At 54.8% G+C, this 18,206-nt stretch overlaps 1 protein-coding gene across 14 annotated transcripts in view; it reads left to right on the forward strand.

Moving 5' to 3' along the window:
- The window catches only part of NCOR2 (nuclear receptor corepressor 2), a 229,991-nt gene that overhangs the window by 150,446 nt on the left and 61,339 nt on the right, over nt 1-18,206 (forward strand). For 8 of the 14 annotated variants that reach the window (XM_041410484.1, XM_041410491.1, XM_041410492.1 and 5 more), the window contains exons 11-14: nt 27-123; nt 2,403-2,581; nt 5,917-5,971; nt 8,109-8,207. In XM_041410484.1, the coding sequence (XP_041266418.1) occupies nt 27-123; nt 2,403-2,581; nt 5,917-5,971; nt 8,109-8,207 (430 nt within the window). Of the gene's footprint in view, nt 1-26; nt 124-2,402; nt 2,582-5,916; nt 5,972-8,108; nt 8,208-17,924; nt 18,040-18,206 lie in introns of those variants that run through there. The other 6 variants (XM_041410488.1, XM_041410490.1, XM_041410497.1 and 3 more) reach the window with 3 other exon arrangements.

The following is an 18,206-nucleotide window of genomic DNA, read 5'->3' on the forward strand; positions in this document are numbered from 1 at the left end:
CTGAGTGTGTCACTGCCCTTTCCCAGCAGGGTAGGACAGAGGGGCAGTGGTGGGCTCTCCATGTCAGCCGCACGCAGCGAGCACGAGGTGTCCGAAATCATCGACGGGCTCTCGGAGCAAGAGGTGAGAGCAGCTTCTCCTTCCTCTCCACCCCTCACTCAGTCTTCTCCAGACAGGTCACAGAGTGCAGTCCTATGCCAAATCCTACTAACTTTAGGTCCCACTGAGGTTGCCATGATGCCAAACACTTTCTGGACAGGATCCAAAGTCAGAGGATTATTTAAGACACATCAGCATCTTCCCAGCCGTGTGAGAGATGTAATGGGGCTGTGCAATGGTTCTGCCAGAGCAAAACATGGAGCTGGTGGCCAGTAGGTTGGGTTTGTCAGCACTTGGTTGTCTCTTAGGGACTTGAAACCCCAGCGTGCTGCTCATCCTGGGTAGCACCTCACAAACACCTCCTGGCTGTGGTTTTTACTGGAAGTGAAGATGGGAAGGGGAAGGGGCAGGGAGCCAGCACCCAGGCTGCTGGGTGGAGGGGTTTTTTTTCTGTTTCATTTTGTTTTGAATGGGCTGTGTGACTTGACACAGGGGAATCCTATGGAATGAATGGTTTGTACGTGAGCCAGTTGGCCCACATCTTCTGGGAGTGCTCCATTCATCTTGAAACATCCCTGTGACCTCGGCTTCATTTGGATCTAGTTTCACAAGGGTTCCACTCTTGGCACGGAGGCGAGCTGCAGTGAATGGATCATGTTTGGGAGGGGAGAGCAGCCCTTGCCCAGCAATAGCTGGGATGTTTGCTGCCTGTGCACCACGGCTGATCCCTCTCTGGGATCCCAGGCACTTTGCTCTGAGCCAGTTAAGGTGACAACGTGGAGGACACGGATCTTGGAAGCAGAAGGGAATTTCACAGCCCTGCAGAGGTGCTGGCCAAGAGGAGCATTAGCTGATCACCTCCATCCCCATGCACAGTGTGCTGCTAAACTCCACCCTGCCTGCTGAGCCCCAAATCTGCTTTGCTTGTCTCAGAGGAGACATTAAGAGCTTTCAGCTCTTTCACAGGGCTGGAAGGAGCAGGGAGGTGAGAGCTGGGGAGCATCTCTGGCAGCAGGGCCAGCTCTCTGCCCCAGTGTGTTACTGGAGAGGAGGGGGATCTGGCTGTGACACCCAGAGAGGCACTGTGCCCTCAGCTGTGGGCAGTGCTCCCACCAGCATCCTCTCTGCTCTGCACAGGGGCTGCTCCTGTCACCAGGGGCAGTCTGCAGTTACCCAGGTTGATGCTCCAGCTGAGAGTTGTTCCTCCCCTCCCACCATGAGGAGCAGCCAGTTTCTAAACAGGAGGTGTCCTAGTGAGGATGGGGAAGGTGATCATGTGTTGAAATGTCCATATCTGTGCTGAGAGATGTGCTTGAGGAGGAGGAGGAGGAGGTTTTGTCTGACCTTGCACAGCAGGGAAGCAGAGCAGCACTGGGCAGGCTGGAGTCAGCAGCTTCTTGGAAGGGTTGGCTGTGACTGCTCTCCCAGGAACCAGCATTTGGCTGTAAATTAAAACAGCAGCACTTGAGACCTGGCCTTCCTGGGTCAAGGCAGTTTGAGCAGTGACATCCCAGGTGACAGGGAGGACTCAGACTGATGGTGCAATTGAAAGGGGGTGGCCAGAGCATCCCTTCATCCCCACAGGATGGACCTGTGCCAGGGGATTCCCAGCTGCTCAGCCAAAGGGACAGTCCTGGCATTTGAGCAGAACACAGCACAAATGAGACATCACATTGGCCTCTCTGTTGCAAATACTTAAGGAAACCTGTGTGCCCAGTCTGTCCTGTCCTGATGTGCAGCTGGGGCTTTGGATGAACTTTGTGCTCCATGGGATGGAGTAAAGACATCACGTTATGTCCCAGGGTGTTGCAGTAAGGAGTGACAGCCCCATTTCAGTGACGTGTGAAACCTCCTGGAACAATTCCTGTGGAAGGGAAACATGATGTCTCCCTCTGCCCACCTTTTCAGGAAGTTTTGCAAAGCTGGCCCACTTCCCTCACAGTTGGGGTGGGGGGCTGAACCTCCATGTGGCTTTAGGAGGCTGGGAGGGGTCAGCATTCCCTGTGCCACCGCTGCTTTGACTTGGTTCTCATCATGGTCAGGAGCTGTTTCACTTAAGTCAGACATTTCCACACAGGATCTTGAAGCCTTTTATTCCAAAATGAAAGATTAATTGTTTCCTGGCTGACAGCAATAGCCTCTTTCAGCGTTTAATTTACAATTACTCCGGCAATAAAGCTGTCTAGTGCTTGCTTTTGAATTCTCCTGTTCCTCCTCCTGTCCTTTTCCTCTGGAACATCTGTCCCCTGCAGTCCCCACGGGCCTGTGGTGCTGACCAGCTGTTCTCTCTGCTTTCCCCAAAGAACCTGGAGAAGCAGATGCGCCAGCTCGCCGTCATCCCGCCCATGCTCTACGATGCCGACCAGCAGCGCATCAAATTCATCAACATGAACGGCCTCATGGATGACCCCATGAAGGTCTACAAGGACCGGCAGGTGATGAACATGTGGAGCGAGCAGGAGAAGGAGACCTTCCGGGAAAAGTGAGTGCAGCCCACGCAGCTCTGTCTGTGCAGCCCTTGGGGAGGATGGGCAGGATCCCTGCAGGGCTTAGCTGCAGCCCCAGTACACTTGGGAATGTCCCAAGTGCTTGGATGGTCCCCCATGGACACATCCTGAGTTGTTGTGTTACCCTGAACCTGGTGATGCTTCTGCACAGAAAATTCAGGCCTTGCTCTATGGTTGGGGTGTTCCTGCCCCTGTGGAAAGCTGCTGTTTATGGCAGGGTGAGAGCAGGAAGTTTTTCAGCTTTTGCATTCCCTGTTGTATCAGCCAGTTTAAAGATAACGCCTTAAAGATAAACCCAACGCTCCCTACACATTGCCTTTCTGGATTTTCATGCTGTCCTTTGGGCACTGTGTGTCCAGAGGATTTTTGGGGCTGTCAACATGCAAGCCCCTTATGTGGACCCCCTCAGGCTGCAGTTTCCAGGTGGTGCCTGTCCCTCAGTGCTCCATCCTGCTGTCTGCAGGATTTGCCACAGGCTGCTGTTTCCATGGATGCGTTCCCACATCACACACGTGCAGACTCTGGCTGTGGTGCTTTCTCCTGTTTGCAAGCAGTGCTTGAGAACAGCTTGGCTCTATCAAGGGAGATCACTTGGGGAGTCACTGATTCCTTCCCTGGGTACCGCTGTGCTGTCAGCCAAGATGTGGGTGCTCAGCTTGGTCTCACATCCAGATTCCCATTCCAGATTGCCCAGCAGGGACCCAGGTGTGTTTGCCTGAAGGACTGGAGTCTCCTTTGTGCCCCCAGTGTGCTGTGAGTGTCTGTGAAAACAGAGCTGGAGTTCAGCTTCCAGTGGGATGAGCTCTGCTGGAGCTCCCTGCTGTGGACCTGAGGGACATGGAGGTACATGGATGCACCAGGACCACTTTGTCCTGAGCAGCAGCACCACTTGGTCTGGCCTCTGGAGAGTCAGGGGATGGCTCCAGGGATTACCAGCACGCCTGTGGCCAGCCATGCTGGAAGCCTCTCTGTGTCCAGGATCCCTCCTCCTCCTCCTCCTGCTGTTTGTCAGGACTCCTGTTTGCAGCTGAAATAATTAATTGCCAAGATGGACCGAAAAAGAACAAAACAAGCAAACCGGCTCCAAGCCTTTGATAGAGGAGAATCCTCATTGCTAATTAGCCTTAAAATGTGCCACTCCAAACAGCGAGGCTTGCCACAAATGACGCAAAGGCTAATTACTCGGTCATTAATGGCAGGGCTGTGCCTGGCTAATGGGGCTGGAAGAATCCACACCCAGTGTGTGCATCCTGCAGTGCACCGTGGATTCTGTGTCATCACTGTGGGTGATGCAGAGCTCGAGGCAGAAATGCAGCAGGGTTTCAGGGCTCTCACAAAGCTCATTTGGAGAGGTTGGTACTCAGGAGCAGTGAGGAGGGTGTAGGGAGCCCTGCCCCAGCTCTCCCCCAGCCTGGCGTGCTGGTAGCCCAGCTGCCTGCTGTGCTGCAGCTTCTGGCCTGGGTTTTTAAGGTGAACTGGAGTTGTGTCATCCGTGATCATGACCTAGAGCTGGCCTTCTCCTGAGACCAGGAAAACTTGGTTCAACCTTTTGTTCAGCCCAGTTGGCAGGGCTCTTGGGGTAAACAGGCAGGCGCTGCAAGGCTGACAAGCTCCAGGTCTGAACTATTTTAGCTGTCAGAACATAACCACGAGGAAGAAGCTGATTTGATTTGCTTCTGGGCAGGATTTCAGGTCTCTGTTGAGAGCCCATTGCTGGCCTACTCCCAGGGAAGCTGTGGCTTGCTGGTGAAGGAGCAGGGTGCTGCTCAGGCATCGGGGCTGTGTCGTGCTGGGCAGTGTGAGAATGCAACATCCATCTCATTATGGGGAGATGGCCTGGCCCATGAGAAAGAGTGGAATATTATCTGCATTGCCCCAGCAGTGTGTTAGCGTCATTGAAAACCTCGTCCTGTGGTCAGCCCTGAGTTTGTGCTGTGTGCAGAGTGAGGAGCCAGCTCTGGCTCTGTGCCATCACTCTCGGTTGTCTGAGCAGCCTGTCTGGTTTGCTTTCTTCCTTTTTTTTTTGTCCCCCCTAGCATTTCTAGTTTCTTTTATGTTCTGGTGATCAGTTATGGTGACAGTGATCTTGTGTTGCCACCCAAACCATATGGGAGTTCTGCATCAAGAATGGCATCAACGTGGGTGACAGCACCCATGTCCTGCTGCCGTGGCTGGAGTTGGTCACGCCTCCCTGAGTTCAGCTCAGTGCCTTGACTCCAAGTTTAGCACTGAGACAGAGCAGCAAAAGCAGGAGAGAGCTGTGCCAGTTGCCCCAGGGGAATCCCTGGCAGGGCTGGAGACATGAGCTCCTCACCATGTCCAGCCCATGTTCCACCCACACCGCAGCTCTCCCACCTTTTGCCTCCCATCCATTTCCCCAGGGCACAGAGCTGTCATTTCCTGGCAGCTGGCAGAGGTGCACGTACTGGACATGGCTCACCTGCCTGCTCAGCTCCCCAGGGCAGAGCCTGTGCTGGTGGCCACCTCTCCTGGCACAAAGTCACCACTCACCAGGCTGTCCATGCTTTGGCAGTGCTTTGGTTAACTGTGCTGCCAGCAGCAGCACCTCCTGCCAAGGGCTTGCTGGCCTTTGGTGCTTCCACACCAGCCAGGCACAGGGATTTGCTGGAGGAGGCATCTCTGCTAGTGGGGACAGCTTCCCCTGAGCAGGCAGTGTACCCTCCTGGGCTGCCAGAGCCAGGGGTGAGCTTGCTGACAGCTCCTCCACTTGCTGGGCATGAGGCAGCGTTGGTCAGAGCTGCTGTGCCACTGGGGATCTCTTGAGCAATTCAGCAATGTGGCAGCTCTGAGCTTCCTCCCAGGATTTGGGTTTCCCTTCCTGTCCTTTGCAGCTGCTCCCAACAGCCCAGCAGGGCTTGGGGTCCTGCTCAGCACCAGGGCCACCCATGGCCATGATGTGGGGTGTGATGGCAATTCCTCACCCTTTGCTTGCCAGATCCTGAGGCCTTGGCCAGGTGTGCCTGCCCTCTGTGCCTGCTCTTGGTACAGGCTTGGGTGGCCATGGGGTCGAGCAGGGTGATGAGCAGCTCCCCAGCACTGCCAGCCCCCCTTTCCTCTCCCATCCCATGATGAACATTTGCACATGGAAGCTCCCAACCAGCCCAGCCCCACTGGGCTAAATTTAAAGTTCCTGTCTTTCTGGGAAGCTGAGCAGCAGACAAATATTTTCTCAAAGCCCAGAGGCCCTCTGGGAGCTGGCCTTGCTGCTGTGGGCACTCAGGGCACAGCAGCCCAGCTGTGAGGGGGTCAGAGCCAGCACCCACAGTAACCCTCTCCTCTCGCTCCGCAGGTTCATGCAGCATCCGAAGAACTTCGGCCTGATCGCGTCCTTCCTGGACAGGAAGGTAAGCCTTGCCCTCCTGCCTCTAACCTCAATTGTGCTGCCTCTCCTCCCATCCCTCGGCTGTCGGATGCTGAGCAGATGCTGAGCACCTGTGGGTGGTGGTGGCTCCAAGCCCCGGGCACGGTCCAGACGGGCTCCCTGCTCGCCAGGGCTGAGTCAGCCGCGGGAGCCCGGGAGGTGCGAACGCAGCCAGCCTGGCGCGTGGGCGGCGCAGCCACCCCGGGATCGGCCTGCGAGCTGCTTCCCAGCGTCTCCCGGAGGCATTTTGCACCAGCCAGGCTGTCACACACGGGGTGGGCACCCGGCTGCCCAGCACAAAGTGGAGGGGTCTCTTTGTTCAGGGAGAGAGGGGTTTTTGAGGGTGGACTGAGTCCCATGTCATGCAGCGGTTCTGGTGGGTGTCCTGAAAGAACACACAGCTCACCTTGGTGTCTAGGAAGAGTTGTTCACAGGAACTGCTTGACCTTTCCCAGACCTCCTGTGTTGTGCTGCTTGGACTTTCTGTTTTTGCTGTTAATTGGGCTGATGGAAGAAAGGTTTGAGAAAAAGACCTGAGAGAGGAGTGAGTCTCTTGTCCCATTCTGAGCAAGGCCAGGTGCTTTCCATGGGACAGGCCATATGGGCAGATTCTGGACAGACCCAGCCTGAAAACACAGCTATGTCCATCACTTGAACGCTCTCCTGAGCAAGAAACATTTGAAAGCTGCTGCTTCTCTGGTCCTTTTAGTTATTTGCATCCACTGCCCACCTCCCACAGAGTTTCATGCACACAGTGTCCACTCACTCTGAGGGAACCACTCTGCTCTCAGGGGGTGGCCTGCAGAGGTCACTTCCAGCCTAAATTATTCTCTGATTCCTCGAAACTCAGGCTGGGGAATAATTTATAAGACCTTGACCTTCCTGTCCAAAGCAGCAAGGAGGGCCAGCAGCCCTCTCATGCTGCTGCTGTTGCTGTAAAATCCCAAGCTCCTCATCCTTTCTCACTCGATAAAGCCGAAAGTGGTGGGACTTGGATGATGCTCACAATCCAGTCTGTGTTCCAAGCTGTAAAATGTCTTCTAATTTTATTTGTACTCGTTTGTAAATCAGGCTGTAATTATGATACAGAACACATCCATTATCCTGTTGGAGAGAGATGCAAAGTATGGCTCAATGTAATGAATTAATAGATTTTTAAATTGCATTATAAAAAAATAGTGATCTTAGCCCTTGGAACAGATGACTGTAAGTTTTTGTGTTCGCGTGTGTGTGTGTATAATCAGGGCTAAATTAGAAAGAGATCCAATTAACACTTTAAAAGTTGCAATCTGTTTTTGCAAATGGTTCCACTCCTTGCAGAGGGATAGGGTGAGCGCAGCCCCCGGGCACCCCCAGGCACACACAGCTGCCCCAAGCTCCTGAGGACTTGTGGCATCGTGGATCTTTGGGATAATTTTTCTTTATGAAGCCACTGATCCTGAATGTGAAGGTGTAGCCCAAGGCTGATGTTCAGGTGCCCACCCTGTTCAGACAGGACTTCACCCAGCCTGGCACACTTCGTGCTGTTCAGGAGCAGGGTATGTGCTGGCTGTGACTCCTTGTTTTGCTGAGGTGTCCAGTCTGTGGTGGTGTTTGTGGAGCCAAGCACTGGAGCTGGGATGGAGCTCCTGAGCTCTGGAATCTCGCTTTGGCCGCGGCAAAGCCGCGCGCGCTCGAGCCAGCGAGCTTAGCGGCTGGAAGTAACACCAGCTGACAGTGCTGTGGCAGGTTGTGCCTCCTGTAACCTCAACACAGGCTGACAGGCAGCTCCTTCTGCTGCCTCTGGTTGCCACGGTCATCTGGGGTCAGCCCTGCTTTGCCTCCAGCACGGGGTGATCTCTGCTCAGCACCCCATCCCCGTCTCCGCACGCCTGCGGGACCGCCCTGCTGTGTCCTTGGAAGGGCTGAGCCTTTTTACTGGGACGGCATTGTCCCCTTCTTCAGCTGCACGGGAAGCCTTAGGGAGGGAGGTGTGGGGAATCTCCTGGGCTGCAGGTCTTCAGGAGCACCAGGAGACCTGGTGATGCCCAATTCTGAGCGCTGCTCCTGGAAGTCTGTGCCCCACCAGCAGCACACGAGGACAGGACCTTCTGTTCCCTGACCTGCCCCTGTCATTGCAGACGGTGGCTGACTGTGTCCTCTATTACTACCTGACCAAGAAGAATGAGAATTACAAGAACCTCGTGAGGAGGAATTACCGGCGGCGCGGGAAGAGCCAGGTAAGAGCTGGAGGAGCTGCATGGGACCGTCGTCTCTCAGGCTGAGCAAGGAGCTGCAGCACTTTCTCTGAGCCCCCCAAATGGTGCTTTTGCCCCCCTCCTCACGTGGAGATACTGCTTGCAGGCTGTGATGGGTTGTGTTTGTGTTCTGTGTAGCTTTTCAGAATGTGCTGTTTAATGGCAGTTGGTGTTTGTCCATCCCCATGCCAAGGCCACAGTGTCTTAAAAAAAACCAAACAAATCCAAGATGCTTAAAAAAGGGGATGGAGCGACTGTGGAAAACCTGGCTGTGTGTCAGTAGCATGGGGTTCCCATGCAGCCTGAGCTCTGTGCAAGAACCAGGTGAGGTCTCTCATTCCTCTGGAGATGGCAGCCGAGGTGACAATGGTGACAGGGCTCCTGGGAGCTGGGTGGGGCTCCTGCTTTGCAGAGCCTGCCAAGGCTCTTCCTGTAGGTAAAGGTGTGGGAGAAAAATGACTTGGGTGGGAGTGACTTCTGGTGACACCTAAGCAGAAGCATATAAATCCATCTGAAGTGCCAGAGGGTGTCCAAGATCCCCGTGGGGGTCTCCTGTGGGGCTGGCAGATGTGGCACTAGAGCTACTGGAGACCCTTAACCCTTTGTTTAAGGGCAGAGCAGATTCCAGGGCACCGTGCGGTGCCTGGGGGCAGGTGACTGAGTCAATCCTTACCATTACCACTGCCAAGATACAGATCTAGACATGACCTTGGCAGTATTGCTGCTGACACCATGATACCCAGGAACAGATAAGTGCTAACCTTTTGGGAAGGTGCCTTATCCCCGTGAATGCCTTCAGCCAGAGGCAGATGCTGCTGGTGAATCCCCAGGTCCATGAATTGAGTGATTATTCATGTCACAAGAAGAGTGAGGTAGCCACAAAGGGACTGTCTCCCCAGACAATGTGGGAATAAGGATGGAAAAACTGGCCTGGCCCGTGACACCACTGACATCAGCAGATCTTCACGCTGCATGGCCATAAAAAGCAGCACTTGGGCCTAGATCCTGATTGGGAAGCAGATAGGTAGCCTCACTCCAATTTGATTTCTGCAGCATTAAGACATCAGAATAGCTAGCACATGACAAATGTCATGGACAGGGCCCAATTTTCCCTTCTTTTTTTCAGAGACATTAGAGATGGATAAAGCCCTATTAGATTATCCAGTCCCTCTCCCAGCAAACACAGGGTGGTTCCCTCCAGTACATTTTTTATAGTGTTTACCATGGTCTGTTTTGTTAGATCACAGCAACTAGAACATGAGGCCACATTTGTTTCTTGTTAGCGGTGGAGACATTTAGCACAGCTCATTCTAGTTTCAGTGTTCAATTGAGCAAATGTGGAGAGTGAGAGGCTTTGCTCTGCATCTGCCTACCTACCCCAGCAGCCACAGACCTGCCCTTCCTGCACCCAGCAGGGACTGTTTGTGTTTTGGGGTTTGAAATTACCCAAAGCATGGCTAGTTGCAGAATTTCCCACGATGCTTTCCACATGATCCAGCCCGAGCAGGGAGACGTGTGCTGCCCTTTGGAGCCTCGTTCAGTGCCAGCCTTTAGAAGCAGGGACTTGCTTCATCGCCTGTAGGACTGTTTTTGCAAGTAGGAACGGCTCCAAAGGGAACAATTTGCACCTCCCCTGGAGCAGACCTCAGCCAGAACGTCACTGATTTTGAAAGAGGAGCCCCCCTGAGTCTGGGAGGAAGCGACACAGGGAATATTTCCCATTACTGGTGGATGCTCAGGTGGAAGGTGGGATGTTCAGACAAGCTGTAAGAGCCGAGGACTGGCTGCATGATTCACAGTAGGAGAGAGGTGCAGAACAGCAGCTGCTGCATTCAGCCTGGAGCAGCTCTCCCACAGAGATCTTGGGGGTTTTTGAAATTCACGCTTTGTGCTGTGATACCTCTAGTATTTGCATCCATTTCCTGCAAGGCCTGCATAGGGGAGTGCTGGAAGAGCCTGTGTGCTCTTGGGAAGGGCACACTGCTGCTGAGGGGCTGGGTCTGTGCTGCAGAGGAAGGCTCTGCTGGGGAGGGACTCGTGTTAGGGTGGCATTTTAAGGTAATAAAGGGATGAATATGTTGTTAAAGCTGGTGGGAGCAGTGAGGCATCTCCTTTGCACCTCTTCTCGAGCCAGGGTCACCCCTGGGTGTGATGCTGTTGGGATCTGCTTTTCCACACACCAGGCTGGGTCAGTGTGTGGCTGCACAGACCATATGGGAGAGGTCACATACTGGCTGGGATGGAGGGATTGCTCCTGGTGGCATTTTGCTTAGTGAGTCTTTTCAGAAGCAGCTCAAATTCTGCCTGTGCTGCAGGAATGCTCAGGAGTAACCTGTTTCAAAGGCTCTGCCAGCACCTTGCTTGTTCCCAAGGGGTCCTGGATTGTTTGGAAACCTGTGCAGGTCCCTCATTCTGTTTTCCCTGTGGCCTAGGGACTGAGGAGCAGCAGCATTGGGCTGATGTGGCACTGCCAGCTCTGCCATTACCTGCCCAGTCTCAGCAACTAGAGATGGTGACAGGATGAAGGACAGAGGACACACAGGGATGGGCAGTGTGCAGGGAGGAGACAGAATTGTATACAGCCTTGCTGCAGCACATGGAGGCATGGCATCATGTTCCCAGCATTGCACGTATTTTCCTGCTGGTAAAGGTTCAAGTAGTTAAACACCAAAAGCTGAGCTCTAATTAATTTAGAGGACAGGAGGAGAGGTTGGTTTTTGTATCAGATGAGAGGAGAGCAGATGAGATCTGATACAAAGAGCATTTCAAGTGGCCCTATGCTGGTTTCTTGCTCCTTTTCTCGCAGAGAGGTTGGTGGTCTTATTTGCTGTTGGAGGCTGCAGGGAGCTTGAGAGAGAAGGGGAGATAATTACACAGAGAAAAAAGCTTCTCTGTGTCAAGCCTATCTTTGTGGCCTACTCATTAAAAGTCCATTAAAAAATAAGAATCCCACTGCTCCCTGGCTGATGGTCCCCTGGCAAAGGATATTCCTCATAAAGCTGCTACTTACTGCTAAAAAATCTCCTGCCAAGAGCAGGGACTTCACATGATTCCACTTCCAGTTTGTCAGAAAACGGAGCAGCCGCCCACTCCGAGGCAGGATGCTCCAGCACTCCGCCTTCCATGGCACTGCTCGGTGGAAGTACCCACATCCAGTGGGTCATGATGTGTGATATTGAGGCTCCTGAGATTAAGATCTTTCTAAAATAATCCTGTGTTTGTGTATGAAAAGGCAATATAACCCTGTAAGGGGGGGGAATTGATGGGAAGAGAAATAGCTTCCTCGTCATTTCGCACCGAAAAACAAAAAAAGAATTTGTGCCATGGTAAAACAGTCTGATCCAATAGTCAGTGTACAGTGATAAGCATAAATTTGCATGAGCTTGTAATAACAAAAATTGTGTTGATGTGTCCATACAACTCAGGTCTGTGGCAGTCGCTCTTCAGGATATTTCAGTGTCTCTCTGTGAAACCTCTAAATTCTCTAGCAGGGACACTGAAATTGACTGTGACTGTGCTTCATTCTTTGGGAAGCTGTTTTGCTGGGCTGTGGGAACACAAGTGTTGGGCTGAAACCGGGCTGGAAGGAAAGTGACTCTACTCGCACGTAATTATTGTGTTTGGAGTGTGAGATTTTTTATTCCAGAGTAAATTTGCATTGATTTTGGAGTAACATTGCCCTTGTGGCAGTGGAGCAGCTGCAGCATGCCAGATACGCTCTCTGCCAGTAAATTCCTTGGGGAGGAAAAGCCATCATCTCCCACACATTGCTGTGATGGGCAGGTGGGCGACCATTCCATCGGGCAAAGCTGTCGATGGGTCAGTCTGTCAGCAGGACCATGGGACAGTCTGCTGGCAGTGGGACAATGGGTCAGTCTGTCACTAGATGTCAGCATCAGTCTGTCAGCAGGACCATGGGTCAGCCTGTCGGTGGGGTCAGTCTGTCACTAGGGTCAGTCTGTCACTAGGGTTAGTCTCGGCAGCAGGACCATGGCTCAGTGTGTCGGCAGTTGGATGATGGGTCAGTCTGTCACTAAGGTCAGTGTCGTCAGCAGGACCATGGCTCAATGTGTCGGCAGCAGGACCATGGGCAGCTGGAGGAGCCGCCGCCCGCCCTGGGGATGACTCAGAGTGTCATGGTGGAGGGACGCAGATGAAGTCATGGTGGAGGGACGCAGCCCGTGTCCACAGCAGGACCATGGCTCAGTGTGTCGGCAGTTGGATGATGGGTCAGTCTGTCACTAAGGTCAGTGTCGTCAGCAGGACCATGGCTCAATGTGTCGGCAGCAGGACCATGGGCAGCTGGAGGAGCCGCCGCCCGCCCTGGGGATGACTCAGAGCGGGATGAAGTCATGGTGGAGGGACGCAGCCGCCGGACAGAGCGTCACGCCAGCCCCTCGCTCTGCTGTCAGACAGCGCTCACGTATTCCCTGGCCAGCCGTGTGTTAGTGCCGACACTTTCGAGGACTCGCTCCGTGCCCCGGGGGAGTGGAGCCGCCCGGACCCCCCTTCCTCCACCGACGGCGGTGCCAGAGCCGTGCCGGCAGGGCGGGGACCACGGAGTGACCTGGCCAGTGCGGTCCCCCGCCAGGCCCAACAGCCTTTCCCAGGCCCACCCTCTTCCCTGTCCCCTGCCAAAACCCAAATCGAATTATCCGTCCCGCCGTCTGTCCCGCCCTCCCCAAACACAAACCATTCCCCTCACCAACGAGGATAAACAGCCCCAACCCGGATTTTTATAAACAGCCCGCTTACTTTTTTGGCAGAAGCAGCGTCCCAGCAGGATCTGGCCAGGTTTGACATCACATGGGTCCTGGAGCATTAGGAAGAACCTGGCCAAGCAGGTTTCCCTGGCCACCAGCAGCCCTGTCACACTAGCAGGGGCTGGCAAGGTTTGGGATTCCAAATAGTGCCTGCCCACGACTCCAGGGCTCCCTGCACCCTGTGGGCTCCTGCCGTGCTCCAGCCTTGCCATGCCAGTGCCTCTCCTCCCTCCCCAGGGATCAGATCCAGAGCTCAGCAAGCTGTTCTAACTCTGTAAATTGTGCAAGTGCTCCCACTCCGGTAACCACAGCAGCTAATGAGGGGAATGATACTTGTTTCTGGGAACCATTTGATCTTCATCAGTCCAGGGAGCAGCTCCTCATTAGTGATAAAGGGTTTGACAACTTCTCTTCCAGACGTGGGGATATACTTGTCACAAAATCCTGGTTTAATCATGCAGCACATATACAGACACAGCCCTGGATGTGGCCAGTAAACTTTATGCCACAAATACCAAGAAATTATTCTGCAGGCTCTTAAAGCTGTGCTGACTGGAGCTTTGTATCTAAAACAGCACTGAAATTATCTGTGGATGAGCAGGGGCGGTCTCTGAGGGAGGTTGCCTGGTTGGGAATGATGCCAGGGATGTCAGTATTGGGGCATGGGTTCATCTTCTGCCAGTGGAATGTGACTGCTGGGATGTAAAAGGGCTTGAATTTGGCTCATTTTCTGGACAAATCTGCAGTGTGACAGGGCTGATGATGGCCCAGGAAATGAGGCTGAGGCTGCAGGACCGATGAGAAGTGAACTTGGTCAGGCCCTGTGGTCCTGGTCCTGCTCAAGTGTGGCCTCACAGGAAGAAACATCTCACAGAGTGTCCCCTGGGTGCTCAGTGCAGGCTGTCACTCTAAACCTGTGGTCACCAGGGAGGTTTATGTTGGGATGCCTGCCCAGCAGGTGGATGAGGTGTGACACACAGTGATGCTTGAGTTGAGATCGATTCTGTAACCCCCCCGTTGGCAGCTGCTCTTTCAGTCTCGACTCCTGTTGCTCCCCCAGGTGAAGGATGGACCCTATAAGGTCCATCATGCCTCTTCCCCCATCACAAGGGTGCAGCAGCCTTCCTGCAGCCGTGCCACCCCTCCAGGCAGCACAATCGGGCAAACACAATGGAAACTTGCATTCCTGAAATCCCAGCTGCAGTTTTGGGGGTGATTTAATGAGAACGACATGGCCATATTTGGGAAAAGAATCAGAGGATGCATTGCCACAGGAGGGTGGCTGCTTGGTCCCCAGGTCCCCTTGTGGGCTGGTGACAGTGCAGGGACAGCAGGGAGGGTTGTGGCCTCAGAGCAGGGACAGGCATCAGCAGGCAGACACACAGCCACTGGCACAGGCTGCTGATGGACCCTTTGGCCCTCACAGCTGGGCTCTTCTGTGCTGCTTGATCACATCTGCAGGTAGCAATAACAAAAGAATCACTTGGGTGAGGTGACCCCCCCCATTCCAGCTGGCCCCGAGGTTGGGGCTGGTGTTTCTCCAGCAGCAGGTGGATGTGTCCTCGCAGCGAGTGCTCCACCACACCCCTGCCCACGTGAGTACTTCTCGGGGCAGGGTCTGGGATCCAGGCTGGGCTTCGCTGATCCCAGCGAGGGACCTGCAGTGTCTCCACTGCAGGACACAGAAGCGGTTGGATTTTGGGATGAGTTGTTTTATCTGTTGTTGTGATCTAGGTTTGACTAGGAATGGATGGGAAATAGGTCACGTCATTGCTAAATTGCTTCCTAAAGCAGGCACAGCTGAAAATCCCAGAAATCTGTTTCTACAAGGATACAGGGCTTGCTTTGCCCCTGGTTGTTTGTGGTGTGTGTGGATGCTGCTCTGCATCCCACAAACTGCTGACCTGGCACCTTCCTCTGTTGGCAGGGCTTGGAGAGGGGTCGGCGTGTGGCCGGGGGGCTGCGAGCAGGGGGGAGCAGGGCAAAGCAAACCACAGGGAAGAGAAAACACGTGTTCCCTGCCTGGGACAGAGCTGGGGCTCATCTCCACTGTGCTCTCTTCCCTTCGGGTCATTTTTCCCTTCGCAAGCAATCAAATCACTTTTTAAAAAACTCAGCAGCGACCCAGAAAAGAAACATTTCCTCTTATGGAAAAGCCCTCAGTGGTGCAAGGAAGGATCTGGTGAGCAGGGTCCTGTAAAAATCACTTCAGTGCTTCTGTGGTATCACAGAGCGAGCGGTGGAAAGGCGGCAGTGCCAGCTGTGCTGGGCTGAGCCACACAGGGCCCTGCCTGGGCAGTTCCTGTGCCCAGCAGGCTCCAACACTGCCCGAGATGAGCCCACACTCCGGTGAGTGCACCTGGGCATGCTTGTCCTGTGGTCTGGCAAGTGATGCAGGGTCCAGCATGACTCCAGTCCCCTTACCAGCCCCTCTCCTTGCCCCTGACGTGCTGCATGCCCCCAGGACCCTGCTTGCTTCAGGACCAGCAGCCTGGGAGATGGCACAGGGCTTTCCATGGCATGGCAGGACAGCCTGGCCACAGCTGCCAGCACTTTGCTGCTGGCACTGGCTGTGTTTTGTGGCCTGTGATGCCCAAAAGCTGTGCTGGTGAGTGTGCACAGGGCCTGTCCAGGTTTCCTGTGACCCTGGGCACAGCCTTGGTGTTCTCCATCCCTGCCATGTGCAGTGTGTTGCAGAGTTGGCTGTTTGCTGGTAGAGGAGCAGCCCAGCTCAGAGCTGTCACAGTTAGAGCTGCAGCGAGTGATCCCCATGCTCTCTATCATCCTTATGAAATCTGAGCCTGGCCCTTTGATTTTTTTTTTTTTTTTTGACTTGCTTCCACAGCCAACAGCATCAAACCCAGCCCTGGGACACAGGCAATCAAATCCGTGTTGCCGGCAGACATTCCTCTTCCATCTCTTGTTGTTTTGGCAGCGGCTTGTTTTGCTCTGTGGTTTCTCCCAGGAGTGGAGGGTGCCGCGCGCGGTCGTGAGAAGCCAGGCTGTGTGGCGGTGGGCGGCAGCCAGGCCTGAGGCGTTCCAGACCACTGGAGCAGGGGCTCCAGGCCCTGCCAGTCGGTTACATGACACACAAATGTATTTCTAAGCCATCCTCCCCGTGCTGTGTATCCAGCCTGCCTCGGGAGGTGGTAGGGACATGTGGGGAGCAGTGTTTGCAGTGGCTGTGTCAGAGGTGGGTGCTTCTGCCTCTGCCGTGGCGTTGGCAAGGAAGGAAATTTCGTGGGCACTTTGGGTGCCTGGGGAACGTGGTGGCTAACGGGGAGGTGGTGCTGAGGGTGCTCTGTGGACAAGTCCCTGCCCTGGCTCTCACCAGAGGCAGAGTTTAAAAGCAGGTGGAAAGATAGATGTAGGTGGCAGAGAGAGGATGCTCCCGAGCTACAGCTGCATGGTGCCAGCCCTGTTGCTGGCAAAGATGCCCTGCAGAGAATCTGTGGGGCTGGGGGTAAGAGCCAAGTGCCAAGTCCTGCTGGCTGTGCTGCATGGAGCATCCTGCCCCGTGGTGCCAGTTCCGGACCCTGTGGGATGTTCAGGGTGATGCCAGCAGGAGCCCATGCGTGCCCACGGCCATGGCAGCTGTGCTGGGGCTCCTGGAGAGGCAGCAAAGCAAACCCCAGGCGTTCCTGGCCAGCGTAGCGTTGGCCTTTTGTCTTCAGCTTATCTCGAGCTGGTTTTAATTTGCAACTCACTGATTGCGTGCAATGACCTTGGCCTGAGCCTGCTCTGCAGCTGAGTGCCCCAGAGAACATCATAAATGCCATTGATCTGAAGTCACACACTGGAGGAGTGAAGAGCTGGTGCCCTGCACGTGGGAGAGGCGGCACAGCCGAGTGGGTGCTCCCAGCTGCCAGAGGGTATGGGGCTCGCACTGGTGGGATGCAGCTCCCTCCAAAGTCCCTGTCAAGACAGACTCTGGTGTGACAAGCCGGGGAGAGGGTTGGCACAAGTCCCTGCGCTGCCGCAGTGAGACTGTGGCAAGGGTGCAGAGCTGCCTTTAAACAAAAACCCGGAGCTCGCTGCCTGCAGTAGCTGGGAATGAGCTTGAGTGGCACCAAAACCGTGTGCCTTGCAGCTCAGCCTGGCATGCACAGCTCCCTCTGCGCCAGGGCGCGCAGGCTTGCTCTCTCCTGATTTACAGAACAAACAGGAGCTGGTGGTTTTGTCTCCTGTAAGAGCCCGGGGCACCGTAATGATGGCAGGGGACGCGATGGCATCTGCTGGCAACCAAATGGCATCCCCCATGCAGCCAGTCTGGCTTTGAAAGCTGGTGTGGGACAGAGGAGATGCCAGCCCCAGGGGCACTTGGGCTCGGGGACAGGCTCTCTCTCGGTGCCACCACCGTGACCGGGTTCCCCACTAGCATATCCAGCAGCAAGTGGTGTCGTTGGGGTGGCAGGAGCTGGTAGTTCTGATTCAGGAGCTGGACTGCCAGGGATGAGCTCATCCTTGCTGGCAAAAGTGGTGTTTTGGTGCATGGTTTGAAGGTGCTGTGGCACAAGGAGTGAGGAGGGGGGCCGGGGGAGGGTGTGGGTGCCTCAGTTGCAAGGTGCACGGTCCAGTGGTTAACGCTGGGATGTCCTGTGGGCAACGAGGGAGGTCCCCTGTTCCTGGTCCCCTGCCACAGCCTGGGGCATCTCGCCACAAAGGGATGGGAAAGGCAGCGGCGGTCGTTTTCCGGAGGCTTGCAAGTTTGGAAAATAAATAGCCCCTCACTGTAGGTTAAGCTTGGCATCCTGGCGGATTAATCACGCAGGCTGCAGCCAGCACTGAGAGCCCCGGTGACGAGAGCTGTGGTTTATAGATGATGATTCATCGCTCGACTTAGAGCGACCACGTTATTCCAGCAGATTGCAAAATCATAAGAGGAATGTTGTGGTTAGTTTACGGCTTAACTATGCAAATCGTCAGGAAGCCTTCAGAGCCGGAGAACGTAAGGCACAGCGCGCCCGGATGGCTGGGCGGTGAGCAGGGGCCGGGAGCTGGCGATGGGGCTGTCGGGGACCGGCCGCTCGCGGGAGCCGGGGAGCGGGGAGGTGAGTGCTTCGGGGGGGCCGAGGGGCCGCAGCTCCCGGGGAGCGAGCGAGCGGGGCTCTTCGGAGGCGAGGGACGCGCTGCCGGCTGCCGGGGGGTTTCTGGCCGCTTTCAGCGTCTCTGTGCCACCAGGCTCCGGCGGCTCCGGCGGGGCTGGGGAGGGCAAAGG

Source organism: Onychostruthus taczanowskii, unplaced genomic scaffold (genome assembly GCF_017590055.1).
Source record: "Onychostruthus taczanowskii isolate IOZ18803 unplaced genomic scaffold, ASM1759005v1 scaffold32, whole genome shotgun sequence".
NCBI classification, from domain to species: domain Eukaryota; kingdom Metazoa; phylum Chordata; class Aves; order Passeriformes; family Passeridae; genus Onychostruthus; species Onychostruthus taczanowskii.